Below are 19,646 nucleotides of genomic sequence, written 5' to 3' on the forward strand. Positions count from 1 at the left end.
ATCTCATTGGTCACAATAGTGTAGGTAAGCATAGAACATGAGCCAATCAATATCCCTCTTACAATTCTTATGACGTCATCGCCGCATTGGACATTTCAGCCAAGGCAACACAACGGAAAACGGAACAGGATTCTCCTGAATAAAACCCAAGAATGAGTTAAAATTGGACTTTCCTACTTAGCCGCTTGTTGAAAGACTATCGTAAGTGCAAAATGGCGCTGTCACAAGAAGACGTTGACGCCTACAAAAACTCCTTGAAGGATCTTCACGTCAACAGCAAACCTGTGATCAACATGCTGACGATGTTAGCCGAGGATCATGAGCATCACGCCCCTGAGATTGTTTCTGTTATTGAAGAGCACATCACTAAGGTTTATTTCAGTTAATGTATTGAAACACGTGTTTGTTAAAGATTTCGATATATATTAATTTAATTTTTATAATCACAATGGTTTTATAGAATCGGTCACGTACACAGGAAGTTGTGTCATGTGATTATGAGGCACCATATGGGGAGCTACTTTAGCTTGCTATTATTTATTATTTAAGTAATATTTATCATTGTTGTTTGTATATTGTAAATAAAAACATATCCTGATAGATTTTCTCATTCATTCTGTATCTTTTCTATTACTACACTATGGTTTGGATTTCATTGCTGTATTCGGATGATGAAGAATTGCGAGTAACGTTTAATGTGATCATTCCTGACGTAGCAAATGTATTTTTATTGAAATTCATGCATATTGAATTAATTGTCATAGTTAATTATAAATTGATGTGTATAAATACTTTCAATATTAAAGGACTCCTTTGAATAATGTTGTTAAGTTAGAAATGTCAGCAATGGATTTCTTTAACATTGCAGTTGCTACTGTGTGAATGGTCTCATTCGTTAAAGATTTGAAAATAATTGGTTTGTCTATTGGTTACGTTTGCGATAGCATTGCTTGAAAAATTGCAAAGCAACCTGACTGAGATCAGACTTTGGTCTGTTTTGACAGTGTTGATGAAAAGCATTGATATTGTAACAGAGAATTAAACGAAGTAACGTTTTCAAGCGATACTGAATCAAAGATATTAATCATTGAAATGGCTGACATTGATAACAGCTCATTATTTTATAACTAATGGCACAAATGAGATCAAGTAATTGTCACACTTATTGGTAAGCAGACATTTTGGCACATTAAAATACCTTTGAGGTGGAAGAGTATAAATACATCCGGTATAATCTTTGTGAAGGATATAAATTCTGGGCATGAAATAATATGGACGGTACAAAGCAAATGTGAAGATGGTTGAACTTCTTAAGCGTATGGTTACTGTTTACAACAGGCATTTGATGATCTGAAACAGCCAATCATTTCTACTTTGCGTGAAGTTTTTATCAAGTGTTATGAAATATTGAGAATGCAGCAGTTAAGGAAAAAAGCTGTTAAGAATATCAATATCCTGCTTGTTATGAATATATATACTTTAATTAAACTGCACGGACATAAGATATTTGCACTTCAAGGTACAGACTGGAACAAAGTTATGTATTGGAATCAAACAAAACAATTGTATTTTATAGAAAGGTGGAGTAAGTCCAATTGATATACACATGAAGAAAACATACATGTAACTGTGTTATGGTATAATATTACATGTTCTCATAAATGATATCAAATTTAATGTTAATATTATCAACATTCTGCCACAGAAGGCTATTGTGTTGCATTGGTACTGCACATCAATACATACAGTGCTTTAAAGAACGTCATTAAGAAAAAATCTAGGTTGCTGTTAACGTCTATGAATCTGGTTGCCAACCTGTATTCAAATCACAACTGTCAAGTGATGCAACGGAAAATAAGAAATCCTTTCAAGGACAGATAGTTGAAGTGCTCCGTAGGAACTGAGGTATGATTATCTTGATTTGCTCTGAAAGTACTGCACATTGTTGGCTGAGAGAGTTGCCATTAGCTAGATATGTCAATGTTCAATGAAAGGTAAGGCTGTTTACAGGTAAGTTATTGTTTCATGTTAATCCAATTCAAAATTTCAGAGTAATGTTTTCTTGATATCAAAGCAGTCACATTTCTGATCAGAATTTGTAAAGGTCTTGCCATTGTAATTTCTTGTAAAGGATTAAGCTTGTTCTTAGAATCTCAAAACTATCTTTAACAACTATTACAACTGAGTAAATATTTTAGGATTATCAGCATTGAGTTAATGTGATGTTTGTGTTAAACCATGAATAGACTGTTTTCAGTGTCCTGTAGTGTACTGATGTGATGCACTGGTGTTGTAGCTTGGGAGCTGGATGATGTGGACAAGTTCAGAGGCGTACCATCCACCCCAGGGCTGCAAGGGTCATATCAGCTGGTCCTGGCTCAGCCCTCCTTCACTTCAGTGGGGAATATTGTCAAGTTTGCATGTACCTAACTGTTTTCTGTATTCACAGAGCAAACCAGAGAGAAAGCTGCCTGCCCTCTACCTGATTGATTCTGTCATGAAGAACTTGGGTACCACAAGTTACAAGTCCCTCTTTGCCAAGAATATTGTTTCAACATTTTGTTCAGTCTTTGAACAGGTCAGCTTGAATTGAATCATTTGATTACTATACTTAAAATGATACTCATAATTTGATTTAATTACAACTTATTTATTAGCTAAAATATTTATTAACATTTATTTCAACTGACTTAATATTTATAAAAAATATCATTGCCTTATATCACTTTTATAGCTTTTGGTACAATGCATTTGGAGTATCAAAATACATTGTCACTTGTTTTTGTGTGCATTATTACCGTACCAGTGATTTTACTCAATATATAACGAAAAGTGTTGATTATTTTTTACAATTGCATTCAATGAACTGTGCATTTTACATATATGATGTTCTGTAAATAAATGTGACCTACAAGCTTGCATGTGTGTTATGCAACATTTATAGAAGAATGAAAAATGCTCCCAGATGTTCCGACAGTTGGCATTGGAAAATGCACATGGTCTTCAGAGGAATCTCATCAAGATGGAAGATACTTCAGCTGGATAATAAATTGTGACAAAGATGGAGTTATATAATGCTTCACTCATTATGTGGTGGACACTTTTAAGCCATAAAAGCGCTTAGAACTTCTTTATGGACTACTGTATGTAGATATCTGATGGTTACACCAGAGCCTTAATTCAGCAGCAGATTTGAGTGTGATGAAAATCGTGTATTTTGTATGGTTAAATTTTTGCAAGCTGTTTGACCCTAGATGTCAATGCCATTGTTTTGTTTGTGAATGAAAAATGTGCATTTTGTTGTGTAAAATTTCTGCTGGCTGTGCCATTAAGATGTTAATAGGCAATGCTTAGCTTTATTTTAATAATCAAAAAGATGGAATGATTGTGGGCTTTGCGGAAGGTTTCCAATCGCCAATGATCAATGTTATTTTGTTGTTAATATGAGCTTTGATCGGACAGCAGCGTTCATACCGGTATATTGTAAATGAAAACAAGTGATAAGGATTAAAACCAAAATAAATATACTGTTATCAAACATTAATGTATGAATTAGGAGAAAACAAACATATGCACTTATCTTTTGTTGAAGGTCAAAATTATTCAATTTCTTTTCTGTTAGAGCACAATTAATGGACTCTGCCTTATATACATTTAAAAAGTCGGTCACTGGAACAATTGTTTAAATTTGTCCAGATTTATAAGACACGTGTTAAAAAGGAAATCTAGGGTTGATAGTTTGCTAGTGTCTTATGTTTTTTAAGCTTTATAATAGAAATGTGGTGCTTCAGATTGCAGACAATGGGATCACTTAATTCAATGTTGACCCTATCACCCCTAAGGCACTTATGATCGCCGATTGTATGCAATGCTGGAAAAATATGGCATAGATAATAGCTACAATGAGGCAATATGTTTTGTATGATAGTTTTTTTGGATGAAGGTCAAAGTACCTCATGTAATAAGGTTTGCCATGGTAAAGGTGTACTCATTTAGTCCAGACTAAATCCTATCATTTCAAAGCGATTTTTTCCACCAATTGAGAACACAAGGATTATGGCCAAGGTTATGTTATATAATATTCAAGGTCAAACATCACTGGCCACTGCAAAAATGAACATAGTGCAGATTATGTCTTACTGTAAAAACTATCATTTACTACATCAAGGAATACCTGTTTTTAGGTGGAATGTCAGTATCACAGAGGTTAATGTAAGGCTTGCATCTAGCCATGGCAATCAAAACATCTATTATTGACTGTGCACTGACGTCTCATTGTGCAGGAGACATAACACTTGTATATTCAAAGAAACAATAAAAAAAGGTAAAAGAGAAACTGCCGACTTGATAAGTAAAGGGATGAATTTATTTCCCCTCGTTTTTACCAAGCGTTGGTCAGAACCGCTGTTTGTATGCTGATTTATAAGCGTAAAGTAAACCAAAGCAGTGTGATTTGTAGGGCAAAAATAAATCGACCCACAATTAAGCTTGTTTTCGAAGAATACAATAAAGATATTGTCATCCCAATGGTGTCGTCATTTGCTGCGGCATGGAAAAAAATAGTTGTAGCCAAATCTTGTAAACCGTTAAAGATAATTTATGAAACTTGGGACAAATGTTTGAAGTAACATATATCTGTAGAGTCCCATCATCTTACTTAAATGTCTGTTGTCCTGAAAAAATCATTACCTGGTTAATTGGATGATTGTCTTGGTAAAAATTATTGCAACATGATCTAGTTATATTTAAACAAGTTTTATCCTAAATAAGGGTTACAGGCACATTATTATGGGGCGCCAATGGCATATGATTCCCGTTACATCTGAAACAAACTTGGCATGGATTTCAACATTGACAATTCGTAAAACATGCATATTCCGAAGCTTGGAGAAATCTCTAGTGTCACATTTAAAGATATATAATATCCGTTGTCCAAGGTAAATTATTGCAGATTATGGATGTCCCAATTATCTCATAAACGTTCCTGTTGGAATCAACTTAAAATCAACCCAATCCTCTTTCAAAATAAGGTCAGTGCAAAAAACTTGTTTAAAGAAAGTTTGTATGAAATGAATTTGTTCCGACAGCAAATTCCTTTTCATTGCTAGAATAGGATTTAATGTAAAATGCACAGTCATTGAGTGTAACTGGTTTTGTTATTTTATAAATTCTTTGAACAAAAATGAAAAGTCCCATGCCTGTCCAATAGGTTGACGAGAGAACAAGAGCATCCATGTACAAACTAAGGCAGACCTGGAGCTCGATTCTTCCAAACCAGAAATTGTACATGATTGATGTGAAAATCAACAGCACACTTGACCCAGCCTGGCCTATCACTGCAAAAGCTGAAAATGCCATCATTCATGTCAACCCAAAGTTCTTGCAAGGAGTAAGTACATGTAGCATTATTGAATAATTTAAAGAATTGTAAAAAAATGTTCAGTTGTCTGTATAAACAAATATTTCCAACCAGTATATAGTAGTGTTATTAAGGAAGATAACATTTTGAGTCTCTAGCAGATAAACACCATGTGCAAGAAATTGGTTCATCCTCGGGTAGTAAATATGGGTAGAAATTTTGGAAATGGTACAAGGTTTCAGTTACTGTTGGGACCTGCATATCATTTCAGGTTGCAAAATAAACATGACTTATGATAGGAAAAAAATGGTTTCCTCTTTCCCTAACACATAAAAAATCCATCTAGCAATTAAAAGGGCTACAATTGTTAAAATGTTTATTACAGCAAAACAGTGAAGGTGAGCGATCTTCCCCAGACATGCAGTCATCTCCGGAGGACGATGCAGAGATGGAGGAAGTTGCTATCCGGCAAAAGCTGATTGCCAAACAACACGAGCTTCTCAAGCTGCAGGAGGCCAGGCTGCAGCTGGAATTGGCAGAGGCGGAGGAGAAAATGAAGATGAAAAAACAGGTTTGTGAGATTGCTTTTTATATTAACTGACGTATATTAAAATGCTGTGTAGTATCTTGCTATTTCACTTATTTTTCCTGGAAAGTAACAGTATTTCAATTTGACTCCATAAAGAAACACAGAGCTGTGCATAGTAGTGCATGATGCACATACCAGTATTTAGGAAAATCTTCGGGGGAAAAAAATAAGCATAGGACTTTGGATGCACTGCAGAATGATTCTTCAGAGCATTTGTGATAGTTACTGCCTTGTAGAATAAGCCTGCTTCTCTTGCATAAATAAATTGTTCTACTTCATAAATATCAACTCCACATGTGTATGCACTGTTTAACAGGCATGTATTATTTTACAACTATTTTAGCACCATAAGTCGACAACTATTACCAGCTTGCCAATGCCGAGTCTGGCAGATGCTGCTCCCTTGCCAGAGACGGTGGCGCCACCTCAAGATCCAAGACAGCGGCCTAAAGAGGATCCTAGTCTAAAGCCTCCTCAGAAACTGGGACAGCGTCCAACAGATCCCAGACTTAGGGACCCAAGGATAAAACGATCCGAGCCAGATGTGCCATCCCAGACCAGTTTTGCAAGTAATGCGCAAGAGATTCCCCCATCATCTATGCAGCCATATTCTATGTCACAAATCAGCTCCTATCAAAATGCTCCAAGTGGACCTGGCCAGCAGTTTACACCAGGTCCAGAAGTTCATGGACATGGGTCTTTTCCAGATAACATGCCAAATCAGTTTCCTGGACCCATGGCATTTCAAAGTCAAGGACATGGGCACTTCATTCCACCTTCACAGGGTCAAGGTCATTGGCAGGCATTTGCTGCTCCTGCACAGCCTGGGCAATCCTTTAAAGGGGAAGTGTTTTCACCAAGATTTAGTGATGAAAATGATTCTGATTCTAGTCGTTCAAGTTCTCAGGATGTTAACGCCAGGCAACTGGCTAGTATGGAAAGTCGTGATCCTAGACAAAAGATGAATGATTCTAGACATGGACACCAAAGTGATCCTCGCAGAAGTGTTGGTGATCCAAGACACAGTATAAGTGACCCTCGAGTTAATATGAATGATGTCAGGGTTAAACAAAGTGATCAGGGATGGGGAGTAAGTGAAGTTAGATCTAAACATGGAGGTAACCCTCAGACATTTTCACCAGATGGGCATGATTCTTCACAAGGGTTTAGGTCAAGTGCTAGGAACAAGCCAGTTGATCCTCGACACAGGTCACAGAGTGACTTAAAACATACACCAGATAAAGATATCCATTCTAAACTGTTGGATAAAAATAATTCTAGCACAAAACATATTCAGCATAGGTCTGACCCAGGAAGAAGATCAAAAGAAAAAGAAATCAAGCATGTGAAGGAAATCAAACCTGAAATAACGAAACACCCTACAACTATTGAGAAAAGATCAACAGAAAAAGACAGCACAGCAGATACCAAACTTAAAGATGCCTTTGAAGCAGAAAGGCAAAAGCGAGTGGAAGAAAATCAAAGAGCCGAGAAGAGAACAAGTAAAGGGAAACCAGAGGAGAGGTTTCCAGGAAGCAATATCAAAGAACGGGAAAGATCTCCACTTCAGCGCTCTCCAAAACAGTACTCTCGTGGTCGTACTAATCAGAGAGACGGGGCTGGTGATAGAAGGGGGGACAGTTTAGAGCACAAAAGTAGCAGGGAGACAATTGAGAAGAATTTAAGCAAAGAATTGGCAGTGAAAAAGGACACAACACGGAGGTCAGGTGAATCAAAAAAGTCTGGCTCAGATTCTAAGTCAATAGCAAAGTCCCGAAGGTCTGATCCAGGGCCAGGTGTGAAGAAAACAAACTCAAATTCTAGTGTGTCTGAAAAATCAGGGGTCAAAGTTAGTAAAAGTATTGATAATGTTTCAAATAAGAAGCTGGGTAAGGTCTCTGAGTCTGTCGATGTTGTTAGAAGGCAAACAAGAAAGTCAGCTGGTAAAGAAGCTGAAAAGAGAGCTCGTAGCAGAGATCAGGAAGATCTAGTCACTCTGAAGAAGCCCAAGTTGGAACCTGTGTCAAGTGAATCTGAGGATTTCGATGAGACCAACATTCCTGAACAAAACTTCCCAGAGGATTCAGACATGATGCCTGAGGAGAATTTTCCCGAGGAAAACATGGAGGTTGACAATGAAGTTTCCAGTAGAATGATAAAAAAGGAGATTAAAATAGAAGATGATATAAGGTACCTTTGTTCTGTTTGTGTCTTATATTTTAGGCTCAAGTTTCAAACTTGTTTTATGTAAGATTTTTTTAGCTTATCACTTTAATTAGAAATACTTGTTTGTTTATTTCTGTAAAAAAAATTGTGTTCTTGCCACTTACGATATTTAAAATTTTCAATAGAAACATTTCTTAAAAACTGTTGGAACCATTTTAGTGACTTGTTTGGTGGTGAGGATGAGGACTTCCGGAGTGTAGGGCCGAAGGGGCTACCCCTAGAGTCCCCTCGGGGAAAGGCCTGGGACACGTACAAGGCTGACAGATGTGACATGTTCAGGGACGACATTGAACGCAAGAAACACAGGCATGAATCAGTGGCCGAACTAAAACCCAGGTAAGCTTGGCAGTTGCTAATTAGATATTGTTGACCAGTATGCTTAAGTATGTACAAGATGTAAAGTTGTTGATTGTTTGCTCATGATTATGAAATCAAGGCCTGTGATTTTCATTTTTGAAGGCAACTTTTTGATAATTTATTGTTGTTGACTTATTTAAAAACACTCATTTAAATTGTAAGTAATGGAAAACTGTTGTTTTTGACAAGGTTTAAATAGTTAGGTCTTCAGTGTTTTTGCGTCTGGTCAGTAAGATGGTTGTAAGAAATCTTATGTTTTGCTCTTTTGTGTCTTGTACAGGTTGGACGAGCCCCAGGACATTGACTTCCGTGTGGGACAGCCCGAGCCAGAACAGACTTCTCCAACCATGGAGATCTCCTCAGACCAACACACAGAAATACTATTACAAGTAAGCTGGCTGAAGTATTTTAGTATTTAAATCCTAATGGAAATTGAGTAAATCAAAAATCATCCAAGCCATAACTAAAATAATCGTCATGTTCAAGTCAACGTCAGCAAGGCTATCATAAAGCTGCGCTTGTCTTTTTCTGTTCATTGTTAAAATCTCAGGATTTTTTTCCTTAAATATAATTATTATGCTTTTTGTCTCTTGATAAACTAAGGAAAGCATGAGTGATAAATGGCAGATATTCTTGGCATCCAGTACTGCCCAGATCTGACATTATAAACAATTCATTAGGTAACCGTTTTTCGCTCTACTGGCCAAAGGCCAGAAGAGCTTATGCGATGGTAATGTGTACGTATTATGTGCATCCGTGCGTTCGTGCGTCTGTAAACAATTGCTTGTGAACACGATACAGTCTTCAGTTTTGATTGTATCTCGATGAAACTTGTACAGTATCTAGATATCCATTAGAGCTGGGTTCCTTTCGAAAACCAGCCAGATCCGCCCATGCATGCCTAGATTATGGCCCTTGATAGTATAAAAAAATGCTATTGTGTAAACAATTGCTTGTGAACACGATACAGTCTTCAGTTTTGATTGTATCTCAATGAAACTTGTCCAGTATCTAGATATCCATAAGAGCTCGGTTCCTTTGGAAAACCAGCCAGATCCGCCCATGCATGCCTAGATTATGGTCTATGAAAGTTTTAAAGAAATGCTTTCTATTTTTAGCCAGGTCTGCATGAGCGAATTCTATTTTTAGCCAAGTTTACATGTACATGTAAATTCAAGTCTAGAGTTAAGGGAGACAATTTGCAAGTCTAGGATCTTGAGAGACAATATGCTTTTTGCTTCTGCAGTTGATTTTGTGAATTACTCTGCCTTGTTCTTGTTGAAAGCCCAAAGGCCATTTTTAAGCTTTAAGTTCTGTAGTTTGTGCATTCATCTTAACAAAATTGTTTGTGAATGTTTATAAGTTATGAACCTGGTGTCATGACTGGCCACACCCAGGGTTCACAGGTTTGGTAAACGTAAATCTGGAAAGGTTTGAAAATCTTTTTGTGTGTTCGTGCATCCATCTCAGCACAATTGATTGTGAATGTTTGTTCAAATTGATCAATGTTGTCCTAGGATGCCCTTGACTTTGACCTTTTGACCAACTTTTTTTAACTTTTAAAACTACAGAAATTTTTACTATGAGTACAGTTTTGAAAGCATTTTTTTTTTGTCAGATGACTTTTACTTGGAACATATTAAAGTAGTTCATGCAACTAATCTGCTGACAATACTTTCTGGGCTTAGATGTTGAACGTGCTACCTTTTCAGGTAACCCAAACACAAAACATAAACTATATGTCTGTTGCCCTTTTATTTTTACCCATACATAAATGCTCTGGATTGAGATGACCACAAAAGCCATGCCAGTAGAGCATAGGCCCTTTTGGGCCTCTTGTTTTCAAAATCTACGCTATTAGATTGGCATTGGGCACTGAAAAACTCCAATAAAAGTTCATTAGCATTTCTATTGAGCAGCAGGCTGGACAATGTATGCTTGTCGCTGACAAAGATCTAGTCTTAATAAAGGGAACCAAATAGAGTTAAACCTGGCCATGTGTATGCCTATCAATCATTTGTCCAACTTACTGTAATTTTATTGTGCAAATTAAACCTGGTTTTTATTGCATTGTGATGTATTAATTTTAAACCGCCGATCAGCGCTGAATGATCTTTTGATTTGTGCGAATGGCTGTGTCGTCTGCTACTTCTCTTGTTTACATACACAATAGTATTTCACTGGTTGTCAAATCAAATGATATTTCACTATCTTCATTTTGGTCATTATTGCAATGAAATCATTTGTTTCTATGTACAGGCACACCAGAGATTACAGGCAGGCAAGATTACACCAGAGCAGCACCAAGAACTTCTGAGCCAGTTGGGCAAGCTAGTGCAGATACGGCAGCTGCAGCAGGAGCAGGACCGACGTCTATCCACAGATGGGGTTACCACCCTTCAGCCCCCCTCAGACAGTGATCTTCAGTCACCTACCACAACAGCACAGGAACATGTTGCAGCCCAAGTTACCAAACAGGAACTAGACACAGACCGCCCGCCAGAACGCTTCAAAATTCCGAAAAAGTCTCAGGAAAGCAAAATTTCAGAAGATGACTCAAGGAAAGAGCTTAGAAATTTATACCCAGAATCCCCAGTGCATGAGTTTGGCACAGTAAGGTTTCCTGGTGCTGATCTGAATTCCCAAAACAGCGATTCTTTTGATGTAAGCAAAATGCCGATCTTGCATAGTCCCAATGATAGAGATAGGTTTGATGGGCCACCAGAGAGAAGAAGCAGAACAGCTATTGATGAACACTCAAATGAAAGTTCAAGTAGAGATGGTACCTCAGACTTCAGAAAGGATGGACCTGCTGATCTGAGAAAGGAAGGCCATGATGATTTTAGAAAAGATGGACCTCACGACTTAAGAATAGAACAGTCAGAGTTTAGGAGTGATGGATCTGATTTTAGAAATAATGGACCACCTGATATAAGGAGAGGAGGACCTCAAGACTTCAGAAGAGATGGGCCTCCTGACTTAAGAAATGACTCCGATTTTAGAAAGGATGGACCCCCATTTAATGATGATCATAGTTTCAGAAGAGAGGGGCCAACTGACAGTAGAGATGATCCAGGATTTAGAAGGGATGTCCCCCCATTCAGAGATGACCCAGGTTTTAATAGAGATGGGCCTCAATTTAGAGATGACCCTGATTTTAGAAGAGATGGTCCCCCATTCAAAGATGACCCAGGCTTTAGAAGGGATGGGCCTCTAGACAGGATAGATGACACAGGATTTAGAAGGGATGGTCCCTCATTTAGAGATGACCAAGGTTTGAGAAGGGATGGTCCTCCGGACATGAGAGATGATCCTGGTTTTAAAAGGGAAGGTCTTCCATTTAGAGATGACACTGGATTTAGAAGGGATGGGCCTCTGGACAGGAGAGATGAACCAGGATTTAGAATAGATGGACCTCCGGACATAAAAGAGGATCCTGGACTAAAAAGAGATGGTCCCCCATTTAGGGATGACCCAGGTTTTAGGAGGGATTGTCCCCCATTTAGAGATGAACCAGGTTTTAGAAGGGATGGGCCCCAACTTAGAGATGACCCAGGGTTTAGAAGGGATGGTCCCCCACTTAGAGATGACCCAGGGTTTAGAAGGGATGACTCAGGATTTAGAAGGGATGGTTCAGCATTTAGAGATGAGCCTGATTTTAGAAGGGATGGCCCTCCAAACCTGAGAGATGATCCTGGTTTTAAAAGGGAAGGTCCAGATATGAGAAGAGACAGGCCTCATGATTACAGGCAAGATGGGCATTCAGATTTCAGAAGAGAGGGACCACCTGGTTTTTGGAGAGATGGGTCTCCAGATAGGAGAGTAGGATCTGACTTTGACAAGGATAGGGGACCGCCAGGGAGATTTGAAGAAAGGCGAGTAAGGGGTAGAGGCCGTGGTAATTTCAGAGATCAAAGAGGGGCAGGAAGAACAGAAAAGCTATCATCAGGTGTTGGAGGGCCGGGTGTGCCAGGACCACCTGATAGCTGGAGGGATGACAAAGATGATAGGAGGATGGGAAGTCCACGTGAGTTTGACATGCCAGAGCCTGGACATCCACGTAGTCCAGGGAGATATGATGAAACAGACCCTAGAACCGGACTTCCACCCTGGAATAAAATCTCTTCACCTATGAAGGATAGGGAAAGAAGAAGGGAATTTGACTCAAGAAACGGACCAGATGATTGGAGGTCAGAAGACAGACCTCACGGAGATAGATTTAGACATGAAGACAGATTCAATGAAGGAGGTCCACGTGATGATGGGTTTGGCAAAGGTCATAGGTTTAGACATGAAGAGAGATTTCAACGTGGAAGAGCCAGAGGGCGAAGTCACTTCAATGAACCCAAAATGATGGGGCAAAGAGGAGGGCCTAGGGGCCCTGGATCAAAAATGCAAGGGTCTAGAAATGAAGACTTTATGCCTGCTTCTATACCTGACATAAAGCCTGTTAATGTCAATGAGCTCGACTCCTTTATTGATAAATTTGGAGATCCAAGGTTTAGATGTTTTGCAGATATGGGACCACAAGTAAGTGAAGAGGTTGTTATTGGAAGAAGAAATTTTGAAATCAAACTTGGAGCACCTCCAAGAAAGGTACTTTGGGATTCAATGAACATTGAGGTATTTGCTGATCCAGCAAGGAGAGGTATAGTTATTGATGGCCATCTTGTGTACAAATTTGGCGAAAGAGTAAAGGATATAGAGATCAGAGGTCGAAAAGAAAAGATATTCTATCTTGGTAGACCAGTTAACTTATGGATAGATGGGCAACTGTTTGAGGTAAGAGTTGATTCTCCTCCAAAAAGTGTTGAATTTGCTGGAAAACCTCACAAAATTCAAATAGATGGAAGAGACATGATGATCCTTATTGATAAGAATGAAATCGGAAAGTACGGAGGTGAGCCTAGGTATGTTTTCTTTGATGAAAAAAGGGTAGAACTGAGATTTGATCCACCACCAAGGACTATACTGATAGATGGAAAATCGCGCGAGCTTCAGTTGAACATGCAACAACCCTGTGTGAATATTGATGGTGTGTTACACGGAATAAGGTTTGATGGTTGTCCAAGAGATGTATACATCAATGGAAAACAGTATAAAATTCATACTGATCACGCAGCAAAGCTGCGGGTTGGAAACAGGTATCATTATGTTGCTTTGGGTGGTCCATGTCATGAGATAATCATAGATGGAAAGTGGTTTGAGTTGAAGTTCAATGAGCCTCCGAAGGAAGTTGCATTGGGGAACAACATATTGATGGTTCGATTGCCGGGCCCTCCACCTGATGTAAAGATTCTCCCTCCCATAGGCCCGCCAGGACCCATGATTGCACACAGACCTAATATGCCACCAGGACTTCCCCTAGGCCCCATGATGCTGCCAGGACCAGGTCCAAACCTGTTGATGGATGGACCTCTGCCTCCCCAGCAAAGAGCCATGGGCCCACCACCAGTAGGAGGAGTGAACATGGGCAGTTCCATGCCTGTCAGTGGGCCTGTTGGCATGCCTCCAGTCAGTATGGCACCAATTCAAAACTCTGCAATCATTCCAGGACTTGGACCTACATTGGGTAACTAGTATTGCCACTTAATATGTTGTCAAATATGATGATTGTTTAAAAGTACCTAACAGTTTTCCCATAGAGTCACTTCTTTTGCTTATACATATGTATGTTTTGAATAAAGAGTAACAGTATGCAGCAACCCTTAAATAATATGGTAGCCAAAGTGAAATATGGAATAGAAGAATGTACTAATTGACATTGATGATACAGGTCCGGTAAGCCAGCCAACCTCCATGTCGGGGGTGTTTTCCACGCTGTTTGGGGTTCCTCCATCTACAGGCCCTCCTGGATTTGCACCCCCAGCCCCTGCAGGGCCAACCGGTCCCTTGGACATAAACAGTCTTCTGGACAACCTGGTCAAGACAGGCCTCATCAAGAAAGAGGCAGACAACGTGAAGACTGAGCCCGTACAGAGGGATGTGAAGTCAAATATGCCAAGACCAATGCAGGTGAGAATATACCAAATAATTTAAAAAACATTTTTTGCTAAAAATCCTCAAATTTAATAGCTAATTTCTTTACATAAGTTTGTACTGATATCACTTTTGACAGTCATTAAATGTTTGTTGTATTGCAGAAGGAGCCTGAGAAGTTTTCTGACATTCCTGACTTAACAGCGCTGAACATTGTCAACATGAAGAGGTACCTTTTACTCTGGATGTAAACCCTGTTTTCACTTGACAAACATTTCTTGTCATTTTCAAGAAAGACATACAGTTCTAAACTGACTCTCTTTAGTTCTGTGTTTTATTGTTATTAAAGCATATACAGCATTATTAAACAGGCTTTTTTAAATGTGCTTTGTTTTGAAAATATGTAGACAAATAATATATAAGTTGACTCATGCAATGTACCTTTATACAGTCTGCACATGGGAGCTCTGGAGCAGCTGTATGCTGGCATGCAGTGTACCTCATGTGGTCAGCGCTTCAACACTGAGGATGATGTTAGAGAAAAAGTTTACCGCAAACATCTGGACTGGCACTTCAGGCAGAACCGCAAGGAGAAGGACGACATGAAGGTCACACAGTGCAGGAAGTGGTATTACATTGTTGAGGTATGCATATGTGGCTCTCATTTTGTCTTTATTGCTCGCATTTATATACATGTACATTGTGTCAATATTATATAGTTTCGTTTTTGAACAATTTTCACATTAAAAAACCTTATAAATGTTGACCATAGGCAAAACTTAATAATAGTTACTAACATGAGATTTTGTACCCATGGAAATAATGATGAATGTACATGAAATAATTTCTGTCCAGTTATCCTTATTCATTGACTGAGACAATCAGACAAATGTTGGCATCCCATCTTTCTCTTGTGAAATCACATGTGTATTATTGTTATTGCAACAGTAAAGCAGAATAGTGGTGTTGTATATTTCAGGACTGGGTACAGTTTGAGGAAGTTGTAGAGGATGAGGATATAGGTAACTGATTGATCAATAGTTTCAATGGAATACTGCTCTATAAACATTCAAAAGTGGCGCTAAAGAGTAATTGAACATAATCAATAGAATAGAATCTCGTTATAGTGTAAGATATCACTTATTCTATACATAATTGCAGTGTAGCCTTAGAAAGCATTATTTATATTGCTAATAAAGTGTGTTTTGAGGCATAATTTTAACGTGGCGGTATTATAAGTTTATTGTTCGGATAGAGGGCTGTAAAATACTTTGGTCATACTTGTATTTCATCAACATACTAATACCCGCTTTAAATCTATGCGGTGTGGTTTTCTGCAGGAAAAAGTAGCTTCTTTGAGCAGCAGAAGCCGCCTGGGGAAGGCACTCCAGCCAAGTCCAGTCTGTCCCTGCCCAGTCTCCCAGATGGTGCTAGTGTCATCAAGTGTCCCAAGGCTTCCGGTGTAGACACTCTCGATGTGAGTAGTGCTGGCGTATTGTTTAAAACTGTAGTGTTAAAAGCATTATAATATATACTTATTATTAATAAAGTGTTAATAATAATTGAATTTAAAATTTCTTAATTCAGTAGCTGACATGCATTCAAGTATCAATTATGATAATGAGTTTGTCAATTTTGTTTTAAAGTTTGTGTAAAAAATCAGTTTCATAATAACTTATGATATTATTTATTGACAGTGTTTGTATTATTGTCATATTAGGACATTTTGTATTCAAACTCTGTTTCCAGATGTGCACAATCTGCCAGGAGCCTTTTGAGCTGTTCTGGGATGAGGAGATGGAGGAATGGCGACTGCGCGAGGCTATCCGCGTCAATGGCAAGTCGTACCACCCCATCTGCTTCGAGGACCATACAGATGTAAGATCAGGCACAATTGTATGAGACAATAAAATTAGTTTTAAGGAAAGAAGTGAAGCAAAGTCCCTCAAAAATTTGGTACTTTGCAATATTCAATAACACTAAACAGAAAGAGCACTTGTTTTGATTTGGAAAATTGCATATTTTGTTCTGCATGGATCTGTGTGTTTGTGCGTGTATATATTAATGTTTGTATTATTTTGTAGGCATCAGAAGGAACACCAAGTCCCTCTGTACTGAAGGAGGAGCCTAAGTTTGCGATGCGGAAGTCCCTTCACTATGAGGAGGCCTCCATAGACGAACATCACAAGTCATTTGAAGATGAGAGGCAAATCCAACCTCAGTCTGATGCAAGCACCGATAATGTTGATGGCACATCTACCTCACTTACAGCTGCCAGCACTTATGATGTGAAACAAGTTCATGTGAAACATGAGTCTGGAGACAGTGGCAATGCTGCTGACAACAATGATACTCCAACCTCGGGTCCTACAAGTTTTGCAGGGCTGTTACCAAAACAACTATCCTCTTCTCAGGAGGACCCCACTGACAATAATTCAGCTAGCCAGTCAGCTGATCTTGATACCAAACCAGATGTGAATGTCTACACCAAAACAGAACCAATGGACACTGCTGAAGATGCAACAATGCCTACGAACACAAACTTGTCAGAACAAATTGAGGTGAAAACTGAAGTTTCTGAGAGCATGGACACTTCTGATAATAAGAATGCAAGTGAGAGTCACGATCAGTTTTCACAGGATCAAATCTCATCAGCTGCAGAGTTGAATCAATCTCAGGAAAGTGTTACACCAGAGACAACTGCTGAGTCAAACGCTGAATTGACTGATGACAGTGTGAAGCCTCTCACAGTCAACACTGTCACCATTAAGAAAGAGCCTGTTTCACCTCGAGAGCCTATCACAGAACCTGACGTGCAATCACTCTCAGTTACCCCTGTTGCCATCAAAACAGAGGTGACTACACCTACAGATACAGAAACTGAAATAAATGTGCAATCAACAATAGACAAAACCACTGAAGTGGAGCCATCAGTCGGTATGACTGATGCTCTCTCTGTAATCACCAGTGGGGGCACCACGGAAACAGCGGAACAATTGAGGCTAAAGTCTGGCCTATCTCCTCGCTCATACTCCCTACTAAGCAAGGCAAACTTGGCTGTGAAAAAGGGTCCAGTAGAAATCACTCCGGATGTGCTGGAAATTGAATCAAATGCCAGCACCCCAACTAGAGATGAACTGCCTAGTCCATAAGTTTCTATGTAATAGATTCAGAGCAGTTATTGATCATTGAAGCATCACTGTTGATGTTCATTATCGTGCAAATGCATATTTAAATCATTTGATATTTTGATTAGAATGTGTTATTTTTGACAGTGTTATGCATTTTTGGGGTTTTAAAATTTCCATTCTGCTCAAGACTTTTATCAGATATATTAATTACTGGAGGTGAAACCTCAACATTTTGTATTTTTATAGGAAACATAGGATGCATTGTGTTTTTGTTATGGTATTATTAGTTTTCATGCTGTTGAGTAGCTAGCTGATAATGTGTTTTAATGGTTAAAGAGAACGTATTCATGGTTTTGTATTTCTATCAGGGTTTCAAGGACGCTAAAACTGTACTAAAGCCTTATTTTTACAAAGTGCTATATTGAAGTTGGGTACATCACAGTATGGGCTAATGGGAGTATGTGCTTATAGAATGATATGATTTGTATATAGCTGTGTCCTTTTTTATATGTAAACAGTACCTTTTATTATTTTAAATCTGTACCAAATGTTGAAATCTGAATTTGTTAAGTTATATTAATTGTTAATAAGTTGTTCTTAATATGGTGTGGATACTATATATATAATTGTTTTGAAAGACCATAAAATGTGTTTAATAAATCCCATTTTTGACTGACTGTATGAATATGTCATTGTGTGTAATGTAAAGTGCCGTGTTGTGTTGGAGAACAAACTGTTGCAGTGATGGTGATTTAACTGGAGACAGCAACATTAATCATGATCTGCAGGCCAACCTTCAGTTACATTGTAATAATTATGTTGTTCTTTTAACATAATCTCTCATGAAAAATTATGAATAAAATGGTAAAATATATTGAATCTGTTCATTTTGGTTTTGGTATCAGGCCGGTAGACTTATTACTATAAAAAATAACCTGATCATTGATTTAGCCGATTAATAAACTAAAAAGCAGATTATATGTTTGAAGTGCAAGAAAATGCTATCAAAAATATTTGACACATTATGTTTACACTCCTTTTGCGCTGAACGTATATTCTTTCTGTTGCGTATACTCTGATGAACATGGTACCTTGGGAATACCTCTGATCTTAAAAAAATGACTATAAGATTGTGTCAATGAAAAAAGTGACGTCATTGAACCGAAGCTGTTCAGTCAAAAGTATGCCAGGTACTTTCAATTGTCATTGAAGCGTTTTTTATCAGCTACTAGTTGGATTATTGCTGAGAATTTCTGCTATTAATGAGTGTAAATGTATGCATTGAATTCATTTCGTAAATGCACAGATAATTATGAAATCCTTCAGAATTCACAAACCATGCACTTACCAAATGTTTTCACACACCAATGAACTATAATACTAAAACACTCAATCATGAAATAAGACTTAGCTGAAGGATACTTGATATATTATTAATCAGTTGAAACTTGAGAATTTGTTTAATGCCTACACTTAATGATATGAAATATAAGTGCTGCAGGGTAGAGCAAGTATTTTGTACACCAGTCAAAATGGTGAATAAAACCTTATAACCTGAACAGCAAGTGTTTGTATCATTTAATGTTGCTTGTAAAAAGTACCCAAGGTAAATAATAAGAAGTAAACTCAATTTTTATTTGGAACATAAGTGCCCTATCATGACAGGGTTACAGGTAACAAGCTAATCTGGGTCTAACATGCGTCTGCTGGTATAGAAAATGTCATAAATGATTAACCTTAGACAAAACCAAAAGAGGAAGATCTGAATATGAAAGCATATTGCAAATGGGAGATGGTGCATAACACATGAGTCAGAACAGTTTCTTGTTCACAGTGTGGTCTTCAACTATTTTGCTAGGCACACACTACCAAGTTGGCACCAACTTCTTTGCTTTATGTATGACTTACAGTTTAAGAAGTAGTTCTTTTTAAATGATACAAAATGAGTAATATTTTTCAATTTGTGCTTTCCTTCAGAATTTGTATGCCATTTTGGAGGATTCAT

General features: G+C 38.2%; 1 protein-coding gene across 1 annotated transcript; it reads left to right on the plus strand.

The window, feature by feature from the left end:
- Positions 1–61: 61 nt before the first annotated feature.
- On the plus strand, positions 62–18,515 carry LOC128227101 (uncharacterized). The gene is made up of 15 exons (XM_052937308.1): positions 62–371; positions 2,450–2,578; positions 5,210–5,389; positions 5,745–5,930; positions 6,292–8,138; positions 8,334–8,510; positions 8,812–8,920; positions 10,791–14,103; positions 14,308–14,546; positions 14,675–14,739; positions 14,962–15,154; positions 15,490–15,532; positions 15,851–15,987; positions 16,260–16,388; positions 16,595–18,515. The coding sequence occupies exons 1-15, from the start codon at positions 213–215 to the stop codon at positions 17,660–17,662; spliced, it is 7,974 nt and encodes a 2,657-aa protein (XP_052793268.1). The 5' UTR covers positions 62–212; the 3' UTR covers positions 17,663–18,515.
- The last annotated feature ends 1,131 nt before the right edge of the window (positions 18,516–19,646 follow it).

This window comes from Mya arenaria, chromosome 3, assembly GCF_026914265.1.
Source record: "Mya arenaria isolate MELC-2E11 chromosome 3, ASM2691426v1".
In the NCBI taxonomy this organism is placed as follows: Eukaryota; Metazoa; Mollusca; class Bivalvia; order Myida; family Myidae; genus Mya; species Mya arenaria.